The following is a 19,465-nucleotide window of genomic DNA, read 5'->3' as shown; positions in this document are numbered from 1 at the left end:
TTGATCACATTATCTGGTAATCACATTATGAGGAATATAACGCTTATTCTTTGATGCTTGCCCTTGAAACTCTTCCTGCCAGTTCCCTATTTGCCACACTGTACATCCCTAGGCTTCCATGGTATAAATTCTCCTAGCATATAACCTTCAAGATGGCCTGGTTATTCCTTTCCCTTGATCTAGGAGGTATTCTGAATGATGGGCAGTGCATAACATTCAGGTATCAACTCAGCCACCTTCAGCAGATGCTATGACATATGGAGAGCCAGCTGAAAGGATTCTTTTTTTTTTTTTTTTTTAACTACCATGCAATAAATCTTTTATTAAAACTTTCACCAGGTTCGGCTGTTACTGAAACTGGTAATTTCTAAACTTAAATTGGGGCAGATGGCTATAATGCAGAGTGATGCCATCATTGGGCAGTATGAATGCAAGACTGAAGAATTAATAGCCACCCCTTAGACAGAGGACCAGATACAGGGTTGACACTTTCTGTATGTTGTAGCCAGAAAGAATGTGGCCATCTTCCAGCTCCTTGCCTGCAAGGATGAATCTTTGCTGGCCGGGGGTTGGGGGGCAGGGGTCCGGGTGCCTTCTTTATCCTGGATGTTGCCATTCATGTTCTCTATGGTATCTATCACTGGGTTCCATATTCTGATCTCCAGATGGTCTTTCAGGTCAGGGTCTTCAAAAGAGTGACATGTTGACCAGCTAGTGAATGCAACGATACTGTGAATTGCCAATTACACTGAGTAACCTCAATGCCAGCATACTCCCACTCAACAATGTCAGTCAAGTCTGAAAGATTTCCACTTATTTTGCCAAGCCTGTTTGCTTGTTTGTTCTTTCTCAGCCACCAAAGCCATTTTAGTGGTCTGCCCCTTCACTGCACATCTGCTCTCCGAAGCAATGTCTTACCTCCTCAGTTTTGGTTCTCTGCTGTCTTCAATTTTTTAGGCATATTGTCTCTGGCCCCATCCCAAAACAAACAGCAGGAATAAATCAACGCTAAACACAACTCATAAGGTCCTATGAACTATAGTAAATTTAAAATATTCTGTGTGGTATTCACAACCCTTTATAGCTTGGCCCTGATCTATGAATTCAAAATTTATTTCTTATCCAGCCTTGGTTTTCATTTATCTCGTCATTGACTCATGGCCTACTTGATTAGAATTCCTTCTAAACCTTTCTTTTGAGCAGTCATTTGCTTCTGCCTCTTTGCTGTCACTTTGTATATATTTCTATGAGAGAATTATTATATTGTGTTTTAATAAGTTGTGCTTTTTTGTTGTTTAGTCTTAGTCTATGTGCTTAGCTAGACTGTTCCTTGAAGTTGTCAGCCATATCTTAAACATTTTGTGTCTCAGATACAATGTCTACACCTAATAGGCGTTCAGTAAATGCTTACTGACAAATTGGATAGGTCATTATGCTTAATTAACTGATAATGTAAACACCTCTGATAATGCTTGGCACATAGTAGGCCTTTGATCAATACTCCTTTTGCTTTGACCATGCTCTCTCTCTCTCTTTTTTTTTAATTTTGGCATTTTTAAAGGTACCACTAGTTGAACAGCTCTTCCGCAAAGAGTTTGAACCATTTTTGAAGAAATGGTATCATACTATTGGATTAAGTGGTGATACCCAATTGAAAATATCATTTCCAGAAGTTGTCAAAACCTATGATGTTATCATCAGTACAGCCCAGATCCTTGAAAACTCCCTTTTAAACTCAGAAATAGGAGAAGATGATGGTGTCCAGTTGTCAGGTTGGTTGAAGTGTTTGTATTTTGGTAAAAGAAGAATTAGTAGTAATATCAATGATAGTAACAGAGGCTGTATTTGTTAAATAATCTTCAAAATGCTGATTTAAAAGAGTATCTCTGATTTAGATTGTCTTTCATTGCTTAAGTTTTCATTAAACTCTTCTACTTTCTTGGGGAAACGTACAAAGATTTTGGTATATTTTTAATTAGATCCCTTTATATACATAAGGATACATTATTAAATCAAGCACTCACTGGACTTTCTATTTACTTTTTATTTCTATGTACCAACAAGTTATTTTCATATGCTAATGGATACTGTTAGATCTGCCATGTTTCCGTAGAATAAAATACAGTCCTTTCTATTTTGGGGGAATGGGAAGAAAAAGTGAGAGAAAGGGAAAGAAGTATATATATTCATCATAATAATGATAATAATTAAATTCAATGTTAAAACAAGGCAGAATTATCTCTGTTTAAATGGTATGGTTCTCATTTGACATAAAAAAAAAGCCTTCAGCCACTTAAAATTAAATGTGTTATTAAAGAACAAAAGTGTAATCCTAATTAATTTAAGTGTAATCCTGATTAATTTGGGAGAATATAGGCAGAGATTGAATTCTATCCCATAACACTTTGTGCCTTTATAAACTTTCTGAAATGAATCTATTAAATCGGGGCAATATCTAACAGGAATAGTTTCATGATTAATATATACGGACCTCTGGATGTACAGGTTACTGGCATAGTCACATTGCCCTCTTAAAAATAGGTCTGTGCCAGAATTCTGCTCGAGAAAAGACATCACCATGGCACCTCAGTTTACTAACTTAAAGGTACTTTTCTTCACTATACCTCGCTGGTATGGACAAATAAACCACTTGGATTTTCTTTTAAGACTTTTCCCTCATCGTTATTGATGAATGCCATCACACCAACAAAGAAGCAGTCTATAATAACATCATGAGGCGTTACTTGAAACAGAAGTTGAGAAACAATAAACTCAAGAAAGAATGCAAACCAGTGATTCCCCTACCTCAGATACTAGGACTGACAGCTTCACCAGGTGTTGGAGGAGCCAAAAGGCAAGCTGAAGCCAAAGAACATATTTTAAAAGTAAGCCATTATGTATGTAACATAATGTATATGTATATGTATATGTATATGTATATGTATATGTATATGTTATGTATAACAACAACAACAATAACAGCAACAACAACAACAAAAACCTAAAGCAAATGCCCGTGCTTCTTGGGCTTTTTGAGTAGATTGAGGTCCAAATGCCATGGAGTACATAACAGAAGGTATTTCGTGATCATTGATTAAGTTAAATCAATGTGTTTTAGTTAAAATAAATATATTCAATCTTCTACCAAACAGTAATATGCCTTAATTGATTACTATGGCATATAAAAATGTCACAAAAATTATGGAGTGCAGATATAATAAATGAAAAATTGGGGTAAATGAAATACCTAATTTTAAATATCCACTCTTATTGCTAAACTTAATGATCCATTTGATATAGAAATAAGCAATCTATCTCTCTCAAAAAATAAATAAATGAACATTTTAAAACAAAAAATAAAATAAAAGGGGCACCTGGGTGGCTCAGTTGGTTAAGTATCTGATTCTTGATTTTGGCTCAGGTCATGATCTCACCGTCGGTGAGACTGGTAAGATCAAGCCCCACGTCAGGCTGTGTGCTGACAGATTCTCTCTGTCCCTCCTTCTGTGCACACACGTGCACTCTCTCTCTCTGAAAAAGATAAACAAACATTTAGAAATATGCGTAAGTGATGAAAGTTTCTAATTTTCACAATACTCCATGAGTTTAAAAATTGCATATTTTCTTCTGTGCCTTTGTTGTTCTATGTGATTCTCAGATTCTGAGTAATTCAAATTGAATGGGAAAAGGGGGATACAAAAATCTCTGTTCGAAGTTGTACTACTTGTCAGCTGACCCCAAATGGTAACACCACATAAAGTACTATTGTTGATTTCAAATGTTAAATGAATTCAGAGAAACCCAAGGAGTATGTTGGTACTAAAGCAATTGCATTTATATTTTAAGTCCCTTACTTTAAGTTGGACTCAGTAAAATCACGTACAACAGACAGAGGCACAATTATTGGTTCCAAAATACAATTTATTATGGGATTAAGGACTAACATCAGTCTAGATTCAGGCACATCTAGTCTTCAACTGCTCCTAGCTTTACATTGTCCTTTTTATGGGTATAAGAGGGTGGTAATATGATCCAGGGATGTCAAGATGGCCTTTAAAATGTCTCATATAATATGGTTATCTTATAACCATTCTCTGCTGATCTCTTTTATTTACTATATTGTTTCCATATCAGTTTTTCCAGCTGGCAAATGGAATTTAAGAAAGGAGAATAAATACACTTCTTTTCTGGAATTATCCGCCAACTGATTTAGAAGTTTCTTTTTAGTCTGTTGAGATAAATGTACTGGTTAATCAGATCCACAGTAAAGCAATACTAAAATGCTATATTTAGCAAGTCATGGTACTTATTTATTATATGAAAAAATAATTCTACATTGAATCAATTGAAAAGGAAAACTAAATATTTGAATATTGAAAAAAATCTCTTTTCCAGATATGTGCCAATCTTGATGCATGTACCATTAAAACTGTGAAAGAAAATATAAATCAACTCAAAGGCCAAATAAAAGAGCCATGCAAAAAGTTTGCAATCGCAGATGACACCAGAGAAGTATGTGCTTAAAGTTTTATATTTATTAGATTAATAATACCATACTCAACTGAAACATGCAAAGGTTATTTTATACAAACCGAAGAATATTATCTTAAATTTTTAGCAAAATAACTTAGTTTTATTCTTTTGTATTATTAGATGATAAAGCACTGCTGTGAATTCTCTTGTCCATCCTTTTAGTTTACCAGTTTATATGAAGAGACGCCATGGGGATGAGAGTAGAGAGGGTTATATATAAGTAAACTAGAGAGATTACTATAGTTCATTTTATTCATTTAACTTTCTTGGTGAATTCCAGGACTAGTTTTCTGACATTTCACAGAACAATTTTGTTGCTACCAAATTGCAGTTGGTAATGATAATGGGAATCATTCCTAATTTGCACATTTACTTTCTTAAGAAAACACACAGTACACACAGTAGTAAAGAAGTAAAATATTTACTTTAATGGTTCCTTTGAAATGAGTATTTTTACTGATTATAAAAACCAACTGAGTTGTTTTGGATATTATGATCAGTATGTTATGTCAATACTTTCATTTGTAAAATATAAAAAGCATGATAAATTTTAGCTCTATGTACTTGATGATAAGTGTAGTCATTGAAAATCTACGTCATAGGATGTTAGGATTAAATGACATGAAATATGTATAATAGACAATATTGTGTTTGAAATGTCGTAGGCACTAAACCAGTGTCAGTGACCAATCTCCATAGATTAATTTTGGTGGAAATTCTGAAGAAGACTACTGTCTATTCCAGCTGAACTAGAACATTTGAATATACTTTATTTTCCTTCAGTTTTGTTACTTATTCCCTTTTACCTGATAAATTTAAATGCATGTTTCTACTCATCATCATTGAAAAAAAAAAAAAAAACCCACGACATCCCTAGGATAAATTTTTAAAAGCTGCCATCTTACTTTTTAACTTACTTAATTTGGGTATGCTTTTTATTGAAGTATAACAGACATACAGGAAAGTACAAATTCATAAATATACAGATTGCTGAATTGTTTTAAAATGAACACATCTGTATAGTCAAAATCTAGACAACATTTTCAACACGCAAAAAGCCCTTATTTCTCCTTCCAGTCACTCATCCCCCAAGGGTAACTACTATCCTGACTTCTAACACCAAGATGGGTTTTGACAGATTTTTAACTTTATTTAAAGGAAATCATTTAGTATGCACTCTTCTGGTTTTTTTTGTTTTTGTTTTTTAAACTCTCTTAACTTTTTCTTAAATTCATTAGAGGGGTACCTGGATGGCTCAGTGGGTTAGTGTCCAACTTTTGATTTTGGCTCAGGTCCTGATCCCAAGGTCATGGGATCGAGCCCCGCATCAGGCTCCATGCTAGCTCGTGCTTAAGATTCTCTCTCTCTCCCTCTCTCTCTCTATCTCTCTCTCTCTTTCTCTCTCTCTCTCTTTCTCTCTGTCTCTCTAAAATAAAAAATAATCCAGTTAGTTAACATACAGTGTTATATTAGTTTCAAGTGTACAATATAGTGACTCAATAATTCCATGCATCACCCAGTGCTCATCACAAGTCTCTCTTGACTTTTTATTTTGCTAGAAATCATACCAGTTCTTCAAATGGAAATGTTTCTTAAATTACATCACAATCTCTAAATAATTGGGGTATTGCTTCAACTTACATATTTTAAAATTACTCTTAGCATTCAAATTTCTTATTATTCATTAGTTTTATCTTTGTAAAACTTTTAAAATGGGAATTCCAGTGGGGGTGCATGGTGTTGGTGTGTGTGTGGCTTAAGGGTGGGTTTCGGATAAGAAATAAATATACGAGGAAGTGGTCAGAGATTAACTTGTTTCTTTGTCTCAACAAAGATTATGAACCAAATTTATTATAACATGGAAATTATGTTAACAAAGGTAATGTTATTTCTTTAACAACATAAACATGTAAGAATAAGTGTATAATTTATTTTTAGGATCCATTTAAAGATAAACTTGTAGAAATAATGACCAGGATTCAAAGTTTTTGTGAAATGAGTCCAATGTCAGATTTTGGAACTCAACCCTATGAACAATGGACCATTCAAATGGAAAAAAAAGGTAACTGGGTTTTTGACTTAACACTTCCATGTTTATGCTAAGATTTCAGATGATCTATCATATATTCTCAAGCAAGCTGAAAGCAAATGGAATATCAGATGGAATTTCTCTGAAGTAGTACACGGATGTACATGTTCTAATCTCTTATCTACTGATGGAAAGAAGCTCCAATCTATCCATTTTTGTCTTCATTTCCAGAGTCTTTCACTTATTGTATGTTTAACACATTAAGATAAATATTAACGTTTCTGTCTCCAAATGCAAACTGAACTGAAATGTTTTCCATGCTATTCTTCTGAGTCAGCAAGAATCAGGTAGGTGTTCTTGCTGTAACAGAGCTCAGATAGCCAGTCCAGGGGTTGAAAGGCTTTAAGAGCTCAAGGCGCATTTTGGGCCTTAACTTGCCCATTTCCAAAACAAGTATCAAAGACATATTCAAGTCCACAGCACAATTGTAGGGGTGTGTTTTACCATTATTTCACTACGTATAATGTGTTCTTTTACAGCTGCAAGAGAAGGAAATCGCAAAGACCGAGTTTGCGCAGAGCATTTGAGGAAGTACAATGAGGCCCTACAAATTAATGATACAATTCGAACGATTGATGCCTATAATCACCTGGAAGCTTTCTATAATGATGAAAAAGAAAAGAAGTTTGCAGTCCAAGAAGATGATAGCGATGAGAGTGGTGAGGAGGGTAACGATGATGGTAACGAAGATGAGGATGATGACAAGAAGCCTTTGAGAGTGGATAAGACAGATAGATTTCTCATGGATTTATTTATAGGTGAGAATCAATGTGACATTTATGGTGTATGCTCATGCATGTGCCTCTTTGGCATGAGCCCACTGCTTCTCAAAAGCTCCCCAAAAGGCCCTCTTTTAAAAAAAGTGTGTATTTATTTATTTATAGAGAGAGAAAGAGAGAGATACAGAGAGAGAGAGAAGATCCCAAGCAACCTCTGAGCTACTAGTGTAGAGCCTGATATGGGGCTCTATCCCGAGAATCTCAAGATCATGACCTGAGCTGAAACCAAGAGTCCAATGCTTAATCGACTAAGCCAGCCAGGCACCCTCCAAAAGGCCCTCTTAAAATAATCTTTCATTTTGAAAGAAGAAATCCCACCTATATCGGGGCCCCTTCTAATTGATGGGTTCAGATTAGCCATTAATTGTGTAATCACGATCAGTTATTCAGCCACCTGGTTTTATTATCAACAAGACTGCAATACATTTATTAAGCTACCCTCATTGTTAGATATAGCACAAGATTAACTGTAGGTCAACTACGTATCTCAATATCTCATTACATAAAATCTCCCGGTGTAATTATTCACGTATTTTATAATCAAACTAATTATTTTTTAAAGAAAACAATAGAATGTTGAAAAAGCTGGCTGAAAACCCAAAACATGAAAATGAGAAGCTGACCAAATTAAGAAACACCATAATGGAACAATACACAAGGACTGAGGAATCAGCCCGAGGAATAATTTTCACAAAAACACGACAGAGTGCATATGCCCTTTCCCAGTGGATTACTGAAAATAAAAAATTTGCTGAAGTTGGCGTCAAAGCCCATCATCTGATTGGAGCTGGACACAGCAGTGAGTTCAAGCCCATGACACAGGTGAAAACATCTCCTGTATTTCTTTCCTCATGTTGTTATTTCTCTTCCCAAATTCATTGTAGTCTTTTTCTTTTTTCATTTGTTCTCTTGACACCCCACAAATAATTTTGCGGGATGAAACACGTGTTCTTAAGATAAAATGTGAGTTTAATAGCAGTCTAATCTGTGGTATTTGATAAGCTGAACATTGTGTTAGGAGTCACGTTTTTCACATACTTGGAGCAACTTAGGAAATTGAGTTTCCTTTGCAAAAATGATTGACATTTAAACCTAGTAACAAAATGCAAAACTGGTTACAATATCATATCGAGTGGAAAAATCAAATCCCCACCAAAGTATGTACATTATAATTAGAAAAATGTAGAATATGTTTGCATAGGATGAGATCTGTAAGGCAACTTGGAAAAATTAAGACATTTCGTGTGTTAAAAGATTTGGGACTATGAGCGATTTTCTTTTCCTTTTAAAGATTTGTTTTGTTTTGTTTTCATTTCATTATACTACTTATCATGTGCACAGTAAAAACCCATGGGAGATTAAAAAAAAAGGCACTTGTAGACATTACAAGCATGGATTGTTAGAGTAAAATGTTCTTCTGAAGTCATATTGACTTTGAGTCTTGAGGGACAAGAGGAGCCGTGAATTCTGTCATGGTCATCATCATTCAGTCCAATGGAGCAAATTATCTGTTTTATTGTTTGCTGAAAAAAAAAATAGTTCTTGAAATTTTACATGATAATGCTCAATATACTCACTACATATACTCAGTTAAAGCTCCCTCTAAAATTTATGCCAGAGAAAGAAAGAACTGTTTTCTTTGGGTAAGGAGCTTACTTCCTCCTTTGTGATGAGAACTAGTTTTCTTAATGTGTTTCCCTTTTGCCTTACCTTTCCAGAAGCTCACAGGTAAAACTCAAGTTCAGTCCCACAGCCTCTGGGTTAATGCTTACAAGTAATACATCTGTATCCTTTTACTCCTGTTTTTAAGTTTCTATTATATTAGCTTTCGTATTATGACTTCAGGTATATGTGGCCTCAGCTCCTCTTTGAAAAGAGGTGAGGTATAAAAGGAAAGTATGTTATCAAGCTACTTTTTGGTCCTAAGTCATTTCAGATTTGGGGGCTACATACCAAATTACCTTCCTTACATCCCACATCCTCCCCTTGTGAACAGAGTTGGCCTTACTCCTTGGGAGAGGGAGTTGGCATCTACTGTTTCAGGGTTTGATGCTGTGTCTGAAATTCTCATTATTAAAGTACTCTTGAATAGCAGAGACGTCTTCTGCTAAAATCCAAAGACATGTAAGCCTTTATCAGTGGACATGAGTGCCAGAGGGAGAAATTATCAGTGAAGACTGGAGAGAGGCTTTTTCTGCACAATGCTTTAGCATTTAGGAGTCAAATAAAGACACACTGCCTCTAAGAAGAGAAGGAAGGGGATAGGAAAACACACTGCTGGTGTGACATGTTATTTTTGTTTAATGTTTGGGGATAAAAGACAGCATAAACATGCACCAGAGGCAGACTGGACCAACAGCTTTGATAAGAGTAGTTGTGGCAATAAAACCACCGTGGCCATATGGGGCTGGGTTTATGTTCACCTGCCCCTCCTATGCAAGGGCCAGAGTGCATGTTTTCTTTCTTTCTTTTTTATTTTTAAGTTTATTTATCTATTTTTGAGAGGGGGGACGGTCTGAGAGAGAGAGAGAGAGAGAGAGCCTGACATGGGGCTTGAACTCACAGACCATGAGATCATGACCTGAACTGAAATCAAGAGTTGGATGCTTAACCCAGGCGCCCCTATTTCTTATACTAAGAAATTAATATACTCAAAAACTCAAAATTCAGACTTTTTTCATTTAATTATAGTTTTAATATTATTATGTTAATTATATTAAAATATATTAATATTATGTTTTAATAACTTACTATTTCATTTTTATTTAATCTTCTCTTTGAACAGATAACATATTCACATCTTTCAGAATTAATAAGGTTCAGGGCACACGACTCCTCTCCGGTATTCTGGCTCCCTCGCTGGAGGCAGCCAATATTTTCAATTTTTCACATATCCTTCCAGAAATATTCTGTAGGTTTCATGCTCGAGTGACTCTTTAAGTGACCAAATGTGGCATAGACTGTATTATTTTCTCTGTGACTCAAAATCCAACAATCTTTAAAAGTGTCACTGCATCTTATTTTCTGAATACTAAAGATTCTGAAGTTAACATAGTAAAGAGCAAAGCCCACTCTAGTTTCTCATTGCCCTATCCTCTCCTCAACTGAAAGTATCTCCTTTTTCCTCCCTCCCAAGTTACCCATCAATTTATTTCCTTGGCAAAAATGATGGTCTTCCCACTTCCAGACTGGATGATGGAAATATTTTTATTATTGTGTGGTAATCCCAGATTGGAAATCAAATGTTGTCTTACCATCATGTCTTTGTTCAATGCCAAAAACAGATGGCAGTGAATCCGTGTATGAGCTAATCCTTTGATTTGCACTGACCAGTTGCAATTTATTATTTCTTCTGCTAATTAGAAGATTATAATGTGTTTAGCATCACAAAATTTAATTTATTAAAATGTTTCTACAGAATGAACAAAAAGAAGTCATTAGTAAATTCCGCACTGGAAAAATAAATCTGCTTATCGCTACCACAGTGGCAGAAGAAGGTCTGGATATTAAAGAATGTAATATTGTTATCCGTTATGGTCTCGTCACTAATGAAATAGCCATGGTCCAGGTACACTTAATACCTCTAATATGTTAAATTTTTATTTTGTGTTATTATTTTAATTGTTTTAGCAAAACAGCACAGTTTTAAAAATGTATCTATTCTTCTAAAAGAGAAATCGGTTCTTATTGTATACAAATACCAAATCATTATATTGCACACCTGAGACGAATACAATGTTATATGTCAAATATACCTCAATTCAAAAAAAGAAATCTTGAAGAGCTGAATACTCCTGTTTTTGATTCGTATGACAATCAGATAACTGTTGTATTTTTGTTGTTATTTTTAATTTTATTTTTAATGTTTATTTTTTGAGAGAGGGAGGGAGGGAGGGAAGGAAAGAGAGAGAGAGAGAGAGAGAGAGAGAGAGAGAGAGACGGAGCACAAGCAGGAGAGAGGCAGAGAGAGAGGGAGACGCAGGATCCCAAGCAGGCTTCAGGCTCTGAGCTGTCAGCACAGAGCTCGACTCAGAGCTCCCAACTCATAGACTGAGATCAACCTAAGCTGAAGTTGGACGCTTAACTGACTGAGCCACCCAGGCACCCCAACTGTTGCATTTTTAAACAACTCTTCTTTGGTTGTTATTTCTGTGTCCCAAGACTCTTCAGAAACATGACACTGGCCCCGCCCCATCTGTAAGAGTCAAAAGAGGCCTCTTCATTCCTAGGATGTCTGCGAGCTCCCAGCTGGACTAGGAATCTGAAGTGCAGTGGTCTTAAAAATGTCCGACAAAGCAATATGCACAAACCTCAAGGATCCCTACCATTTCTGCATTCTCCTCCCAATTCTTACAGTTTTTCTGTATGTTTTGAATTTTTCATCATAAAATGTTGAGGGAGGCAAAGTTACACATGCAAAACAAAAGTGAAATGTCCTAATTTTCTTTTATCTTTTATCCACACGATTTTAACAATATAATTGTTACCTTTCATTTGCATATATAATACTCTTCCTATAAAATTAACTTAAAATCTTTTTTAAATACATTGAAATGTATCCCTGCATGGGAGACAAGTCAGGGAAGACTAAGATAACCAGACAACCATCAAATTAGCAAGTAATTGGATTTCAAGAGTTAATTTGTTGGTGGCTTGTAACACTGAATGCATTTTTCATATAGATACTATAGCTGGTAGTTAGGTTCCTAGGCCAGGCCACAACATTATCTGTTACTCAAAATGTACCTAAATATTACTTTCTAAAGAGGACTACAGAAATTTATCACCATGTGGAGCCTGTTTTCATGGGGAAATGTGCTCAAAATCCAACATAGATACCAGGAGCAGAAACTGCATTTTCAATAGTCCTTCTGTCAAGGTCACAGATGCCCCTTCTTTCCATCTATCCCTCCTACCAGGCCGGAATGCCATTCCAGTCTAAGTCAATGGTTCCGGTTCCTAGGATTGAGAGGAGGATCCTGGGAACAAAAAAAGTGGACAGAATGGTCTTGTGCATTTGAGGGTTTTGAGAACATTGTTTCTGCATTAAAGCACATTTTGAATTTCAAATAACTGATTTACAAAAAATGGGTAACAGCTAACTTTACTGAGAATAAAGAAATTACTTGAAGGCTGGCACACTGAACAATGAATACCATTCCAGACCAAAGATGAGAGTGTGGACAGAAGGCATAGCCATTCGTTTATTTGATTTCTTTATGTTCTCAGGCCCGAGGTCGAGCCAGAGCTGATGAGAGTACCTACGTCCTGGTTGCCCACAGTGGTTCAGGAGTTATTGAACGTGAGATAGTTAATGATTTCCGAGAGAAAATGATGTATAAAGCTATAGACCATGTTCAAAATATGAACCCAGAGGAGTATGCTCATAAGGTATTGTTTTTGGACCTCTCCGAATTTATTCTTCACTCTAAAGTGGCTGCATGTGGTTGCCATTGATAGCTTTGTGGCTAAGTCTCAAGACAGAAATTGTGCTTGAATTTTAAGTTCCAGTTGGATGAGCTGTACTTAGTCCAGATTCACATACAAAAAGAATCAAGATCCATCATGAGCAGAAATTGTCAGGCCACCGTTCCAATGAAACCAACCATAAATTTTGATGATGTAAATTTAATCTGCCCTTGTTTAGAAAGATTAGTGCAGTTCACCCATTCAAGCCAACCTGGTAATTTTGGTTTCGTTGAATCAGTACAGACACAAATTTTCATTGTAGAAGTATTTATGAAGTGCCTACTCTGTGCCAGGCAATGTTCTAGAAAGAGAGAGCATGGTAGCAAACAGCACAGACCGATCTCTGCCACGTGAAGCTTATATTCTAGAGTATACGTAGTGAGAGTTGAAGAGGAGAAACAAGAAACAAAAATGAAGCAAGAAATATATCACATAAGGATAAATTCTAGAGAATTAGAATAAGACAACATGAAACGAGTCATTAGATGAGTACTTTTTAGATTGGATGTTTGGGGAAAGTGTCTTAGAAATAGAGACATTGAGGTTAGATTTGAATGATAAGAAAATACATAATATGTTATCTAGCTGCATCTCAGTTTACTAATGTAGAGTCATTTGAGCTTCAAGAGGAATGCTGTGAAGGAAGAATGCATTTCTGCAATATTTCAGGAAATCCCCCATACCACTGAATTAAAGACTGTAACTACTATAATAGCAAACAATCCATTTAGAAGAAAATTCACACCCTTGCATATGGGTGTGAATGTTAGTTTCTTAACATTGGAATTGGCTCTACCCTAAATAGAGTTTCACGAAAGGGATGCTTTTAAATTGGTGTGCATTGCTATAACCAACTCCAAGGTTTCCTGGCCAGGTTTCTACACAAACTTATATTTTAAAACCCCTTTACATACAAGGCAAACCAAACATTTGATAATGTCAAATCAAACATCTGTGACCATATAATGCCACTGGAAAGTTAATCAAGTGGATATTTTCAAAGATTGATGTTTCAAGACCAGATGTTTTGGGTAAACTCTAGGCCATCTCTGGAATTTATGAGGCAAAATTTTCCAGATTATATCTACAATAAGATACAGTCTCTTTGGGGGCCCCAGAATTGGCCACCTTTTTAGATTTCCTTTGGCTAAGAGCTCTGCCCTCCTAAAGCTACTCCAGGCTGACAAACTCAGAAAAGGATGGCAGGGGGTACAGTTGACTACTATTCTGTGCAGCTCCCTCAGCAGACATCGCTGGTAGACCCCAGCACTCCCTTCTTCTGAGTTAAGAATCCGTATCAACACAATGTTCAGACAGCCACTAGTAAATGGTGAGCCTTGACACAGAAGGTGAGGTCTATTTTCCATGTCATATACAGAATCTGTACATAACTGATAGCCTGTGAATCAAACTTCTAGAAACAATGTGAAGATTTTAAACATTTTCCCTGGCAATGACCCAACAGCTTTTCCAACTCGTTACATTTTATTTAGACTTTGACTGACTATAGCTTGTACCTCCCATATATTTATGATGCTTTGTTTTCATTTGTTGCCCCTCCGATTCACATTCTTTACTATTTTTCACTATTTTAGAACTAATCCCTTACTGGTCTTTAATATTGTAACTAATTAACCAGTTAATATATATATATATATATATATATCCTCATATATATATATGAGGGAGAGAGAGAATTTAAGCAGACTGTGCTCAATGTGGAGCCCGACATGGAACTGGATCCCACAACCCTGGGATCATGACCTGAGCCAAAATCAAGAGTCAGGCTCTCAACTGACTGAGCCACCCAGGCGCCCCTATTCTTTACTATTTTAAAACTAATCTTTTAGTTTCTGGTGTCCTGGTTACATACCCATACACTAACTGTGGATTTATTTTTATCTTTTCTGTTGCACCTGTGTTTCTTAATTGCCTGCCACATACATGATCCCATGCCAAATCATCTTTTATCAGCTCAGTGAATGATAGTATCTTGCAGGAACAACCTAATTAAACTTTTAGGGAACATAATACTTCAATTTTTTATGTTGTTATAATTTACACATGACACTAGTCTTTGTACTTGTCTGTTTAAACTATTATATGGCCCATGGGCTGCTTACAAGGTTTAGTTCTCCTTTCTGTAGTAAATATGGCTGTCTTGAATCAAAGCCCAAAACAGAGGTGAGAGCCAGAGATGGGCCATTCAGCTTTGCTCATCAGCACTGATAATTTACTTTTACTACAAACTTCCCCTCAGCCTTCAGGAAAACAATGGCATCCTGCACATTTTAATATAAATTTGCTATCTATGAGTGGTTTAGTTTAGAGGTAAATTATTTAAGAAACAAGTTTCCTAACTTCCTATGTGAAGTTATGTAGGTGTGAGACCTGGCCAGTGCCTATCTCAAGTTTTGTGTCTCTACATTGTTTCTGTTATGACACAAATTTTGCCACTAGCCACAGGGCCTGGAATACACAGTTAAGGTCTTATTCTCTCATAAAAAAAATGTGGATAATCTAGATCCATATGATAGCTCCATGATGTCAAGGAAGCCAAGACCTTTCTCTCTCTTATGTGCCCTCTTAGTATTTGGTTTCTGTTATCCAGGTCAAAGAGAGTTTTTTTTTTTTTTCAAATTTCAACTGTCACATGCTCATTTTAGATGGAAGAAAGAAGAAGATGGAAAAGACAGAAAGTGCAAAATGGCCACTATCTGATACTTGAGCTTTTCTAGAAATTCTACTCAACATCTTATGTCTCACTGGCCACTGGCTTGGAATGTTGTAATGTAGCTAGCATATTTTTACCTGGGATGAAATTATAGTTCTGTTCCCAGGAAGAATGGACTCTGGGTGGGAAACTAGTGTTTCTGCCACAAATGTGTAAAGAAGAGATTGAGTAAGATAGCAAAGGGTCTAGAAAAGATTAAAGAAATTGGTGGCGGGGGAGGGGTGGCTTATCACAAGTAAGAGAAGACTATTGACAATGTCATAATAGTGTTTAGGTCTTCAAAGGGATTCCATGTAAAAGAAGGCTTAAACTTATTTTATGACACCGAATTGAAACTAATGGCAAGGGAGAGAGGTGGTAGGATGAGGTGTTATTTTGTTGTTGTTTTGTTTTTGTTTTTTTAATATTACTAAGGACTTTCTCACAGTAGAACTTGTCTAAAATGGAAAAGGTTGTTTTCTGAACACATTTCCATGATTACAGGAAAGGATTATATGCAAAATTCTTTGGAGGCTATCGCCTCATTATTTTTCTTTCTATACTAAGGCCAAGTGTACATTTTCATAACTATTTAAGATCTCTGAATTCCAGGAGACTTACTTCAGTGAAGCTGTGAAAAAAAAAAAAAAAAAAGAAAGAAACACTGAATTTTTTTTTCTCAATGCAGATTTTGGAATTACAGATGCAAAGTATAATGGAAAAGAAAATGAAAATCAAGAGAAGTATCGCAAAGTATTACAAGGAAAACCCATCGTTAATAAGTTTCCTTTGCAAAAACTGCGGTGTGGTAGCCTGCTCTGGGGAAGACATCCATGTAATTGAGAAGATGCACCATGTCAACATGACACCAATATTCAAGTAGGTCCGGGAACACTGAATTTTTAGTTTCTGTATAAGAAGTGAAGTAGGTTGTACTGTGCATGTTCTTCCGAAATAGTACAAATGAGGTTCATTATTTTTCAGAACTTCTCCTCCTTTAGCCTCCATATTCTATCCCTATTTCAAATGTGACTTTTTCAAATATATTGCACTGAGGCATGGGGGGGAGAAGGGAGAGCCCCAGAGCCATTTGGATCCAAGGTGCATCAGTCTGGTGTGTAGTCATATTTGTTCTCAAATTTTTGGACAACTTAAGTCTAGTTAAAATAATCTACAGACTTAAAGAGGCCACCAAAAGCAACATGGCCCTTGAGAGATGTATGCGGAAAGGGAGCGTCTACCTGATGATCTGTGGGGGCAGGAAGGAAAGGGGGATAAGGTGTGGGATATGCATGCAGGTGGCTGAGCTTCAGGTCCAACAGCATGTACCCATAATTTGCATATTTGTCTGTTGCAAATTCTCAGGTATGTTTTTACTCCTTGATAATTTTAGGGAACTCTACATTGTGAGAGAAAACAAAGCCCTACGAAAGAAGTTTGTAGACTATCAAACAAATGGCGAGATTATCTGCAAAATATGTGGCCAAGTGAGTAAAGTGCTGTGAGCTTATGTTTACTTTGGCCACAGGGAATTCTTAATTGGATGTGCATTTAATTTTTCCTCTCACTCTCTTTTGTTTTCTAGGCTTGGGGAACGATGATGGTGCACAAAGGCTTAGATTTTCCTTGTCTCAAAATAAAGAATTTTGTAGTGGTTTTCAAAAATAATTCACCGAAGAAACAATACAAAAAGTGGGTGGAATTACCGATCACATTTCCTGATCTTGACTATTCAGAATATTGTTTGTTAAGTGATGAGGACTAACATTCGATTTGAGACTCTTCAAAAAATATTATCATCTTAACATTTACTTTGATTTTGATGAGTGTTTTTACTATACTACAGAACTGATGTGAGGATTAATAAAGTCATTGCCTTACTCGGTGTTGAGCTGCATGGAGGAAGATAATGTATTATGCTTTCAAGTAAATATCTTGTTGTTGGGCAGGGGTAAAGAACACCTAGCAGTAATACGCATTAGTATGGAGCATTACGGGACTGTGGAAAGAATGCTAGCATATAAAGGAGGCATCCAAAGTACCACTGTCAGTCCTGTCACACTAATCCTCACGATGAAATTAACCAAATCAGTTCATCTTTCTGAACCAGTGTCCTTATTCGTGAAATCGTCATAGTATTATTTACCTTTGCTTTCATTAGCTTTCTACTGCTACACAACAAATTAGCACAAACTTAGTGGCGTAAAACAACAGTCCTTTATTATTACACATGTTCTGTAGGTCAGAGGCCTGGACAGGGTCCTCTGCACAGGGTCTCAGAGACTGAAATCAAGTTATGAAACAAGTGATGTTTTTCATCTGGGTGTACTGGATGAACATTGAATCACTTCCAAGCTCTTTCAAGTTGTTGGCTATCATTTCCTTGAAGATGAAGATGGGGATTCCTGTCTTCTTGCCAGCTGTCCACTGGGGATCACTCTGAACAGGTAGGGCTGCCCTCATCATGTGACTTGCTCATAGACCTTTTATAGCACAGCTGTTTGCTTCTTCAAAGCCAGCAGGACAATCTCTCTCTTGTCTGCTAAGATAAAATCTGAACTGTAATCACAGGAGTGACTATCTCATATTCATAGATCCTGCCCACACTCAAAGTTCAGGGATTTTGAGGGCATATACACCAGCAGACAGAAATCTTGGAGGCCTTCTAAGAATTCTGCCTCTCATACCACTTGCTCAGCTTTTGTGAGTAAGTGATGTATGTATTCATATGAAAAGCACTTTGAAAAATATTAAAGCACCGTAAAAGGCAAGGTACTATGAAGAAGCAGCATCAGGTAGCTTAAGTCTTATTTTTTCAGCTTTCCCTCCATAAACACAGGAATGGTGGCTAAGTCCAGACTATTTATTAATACTTGTAAGATTACCTATGTCAGTAGAGATGTCTAGGGTTCACAAAGGATGTTAGAAGGGAGCAGATGCTTGATGTTATTAGAGAAAATATCTACCTCCACTTGTCCCTAACACCAGGTAGAAGGGTAACCTCTCCGTGACTGTGATATTTTCAGCTTTTCTGAAGTAAGTATGATTATTTGGAGATAGGCACAAGGTGCAGCATTCAGAACATTCTCACAGTAGGCAAACAACCTCTTTTGCCATGGAAGAGCCACATGATTGAGACTGATTCACAATTGACCATTTTAACCCACACTTACTCAGATGATCTGCTGCATGGAAAGTGTTACCTTCTGTGACTAAAGAGAAACAAAATCTTGGAGGGAATGAGAAAGAAAATTCTTCTGTGGTTTTGATGGATTAAATTCAGTCTAACATTATCTTTTCTTAATAAGAACCAAGCAAAGATGAATATTAACCAATGAGAGCTCTTGGGACAAAGAAGATTGTGGTTTTCTTAAAATACTTTTAAAACCTCCAGCTGACTCCATTTAAAGTACTGCTGTCTTCTAGAACATTTTGGAAACTATGCAGGAAACCAAATGCATAAAATAGCTAAATGTACTACTGTAACATATGTAGACTGTTTTTGAGGTGTCAACAAATATCAGGTTTTTTCATCTGTGTTTTCCAGTAATTTTTTTTTCAATAAAGAAGTGTTATCTTTACCTCAAAGTTTTGAAATACGTGTTCCAAATAGTATAAAACTTAATATGTGATGGTACCTGAAAACTCAAATTATGATGCATGTAATAATTGTAGCATTTTGATTGATCGTTACTGAACAGTTCAATACTTAGAGTATTTGGATATCATTTACAGGATAGCCTCATGACATGTAGATATCAACCTGGAGTTGGAAGGCCTAGGCCTAGTTTTAGTCCCCATGAAACCTTCAGTTATTTGGGGCACTTTGGGCAACCTCATCCCACAGGTGCTGTGTTTCCTCTTCTGGAAAATGAGTGACAG

The 19,465-nt window shown here is 36.3% G+C and overlaps 1 protein-coding gene across 3 annotated transcripts in view; it reads left to right on the top strand.

The window, feature by feature from the left end:
* The window catches only part of IFIH1 (interferon induced with helicase C domain 1), a 57,042-nt gene extending 37,871 nt beyond the window's left edge, over nucleotides 1-19,171 (top strand). The window contains exons 6-16 of one of the 3 annotated variants that reach the window (XM_045480021.1): nucleotides 1,562-1,772; nucleotides 2,668-2,885; nucleotides 4,396-4,512; nucleotides 6,472-6,595; nucleotides 7,102-7,380; nucleotides 7,964-8,223; nucleotides 10,820-10,969; nucleotides 12,631-12,792; nucleotides 16,272-16,462; nucleotides 16,977-17,070; nucleotides 17,169-19,171. In XM_045480021.1, the coding sequence (XP_045335977.1) occupies nucleotides 1,562-1,772; nucleotides 2,668-2,885; nucleotides 4,396-4,512; nucleotides 6,472-6,595; nucleotides 7,102-7,380; nucleotides 7,964-8,223; nucleotides 10,820-10,969; nucleotides 12,631-12,792; nucleotides 16,272-16,462; nucleotides 16,977-17,070; nucleotides 17,169-17,348 (1,986 nt within the window). In that variant the 3' untranslated portion in view covers nucleotides 17,349-19,171. The remainder of the gene's footprint in view (nucleotides 1-1,561; nucleotides 1,773-2,667; nucleotides 2,886-4,395; nucleotides 4,513-6,471; nucleotides 6,596-7,101; nucleotides 7,381-7,963; nucleotides 8,224-10,819; nucleotides 10,970-12,630; nucleotides 12,793-16,271; nucleotides 16,463-16,976; nucleotides 17,071-17,168) is intronic. The other 2 variants (XM_045480022.1, XM_045480023.1) reach the window with 2 other exon arrangements.
* Nucleotides 19,172-19,465: the final 294 nt, after the last annotated feature.

This window comes from Leopardus geoffroyi, chromosome C1 (genome assembly GCF_018350155.1).
Source record: "Leopardus geoffroyi isolate Oge1 chromosome C1, O.geoffroyi_Oge1_pat1.0, whole genome shotgun sequence".
NCBI lineage: Eukaryota > Metazoa > Chordata > Mammalia > Carnivora > Felidae > Leopardus > Leopardus geoffroyi.
Note: the sequence above shows the minus strand (reverse complement) of the source record. Positions and strands in the feature narration are given on the sequence as shown.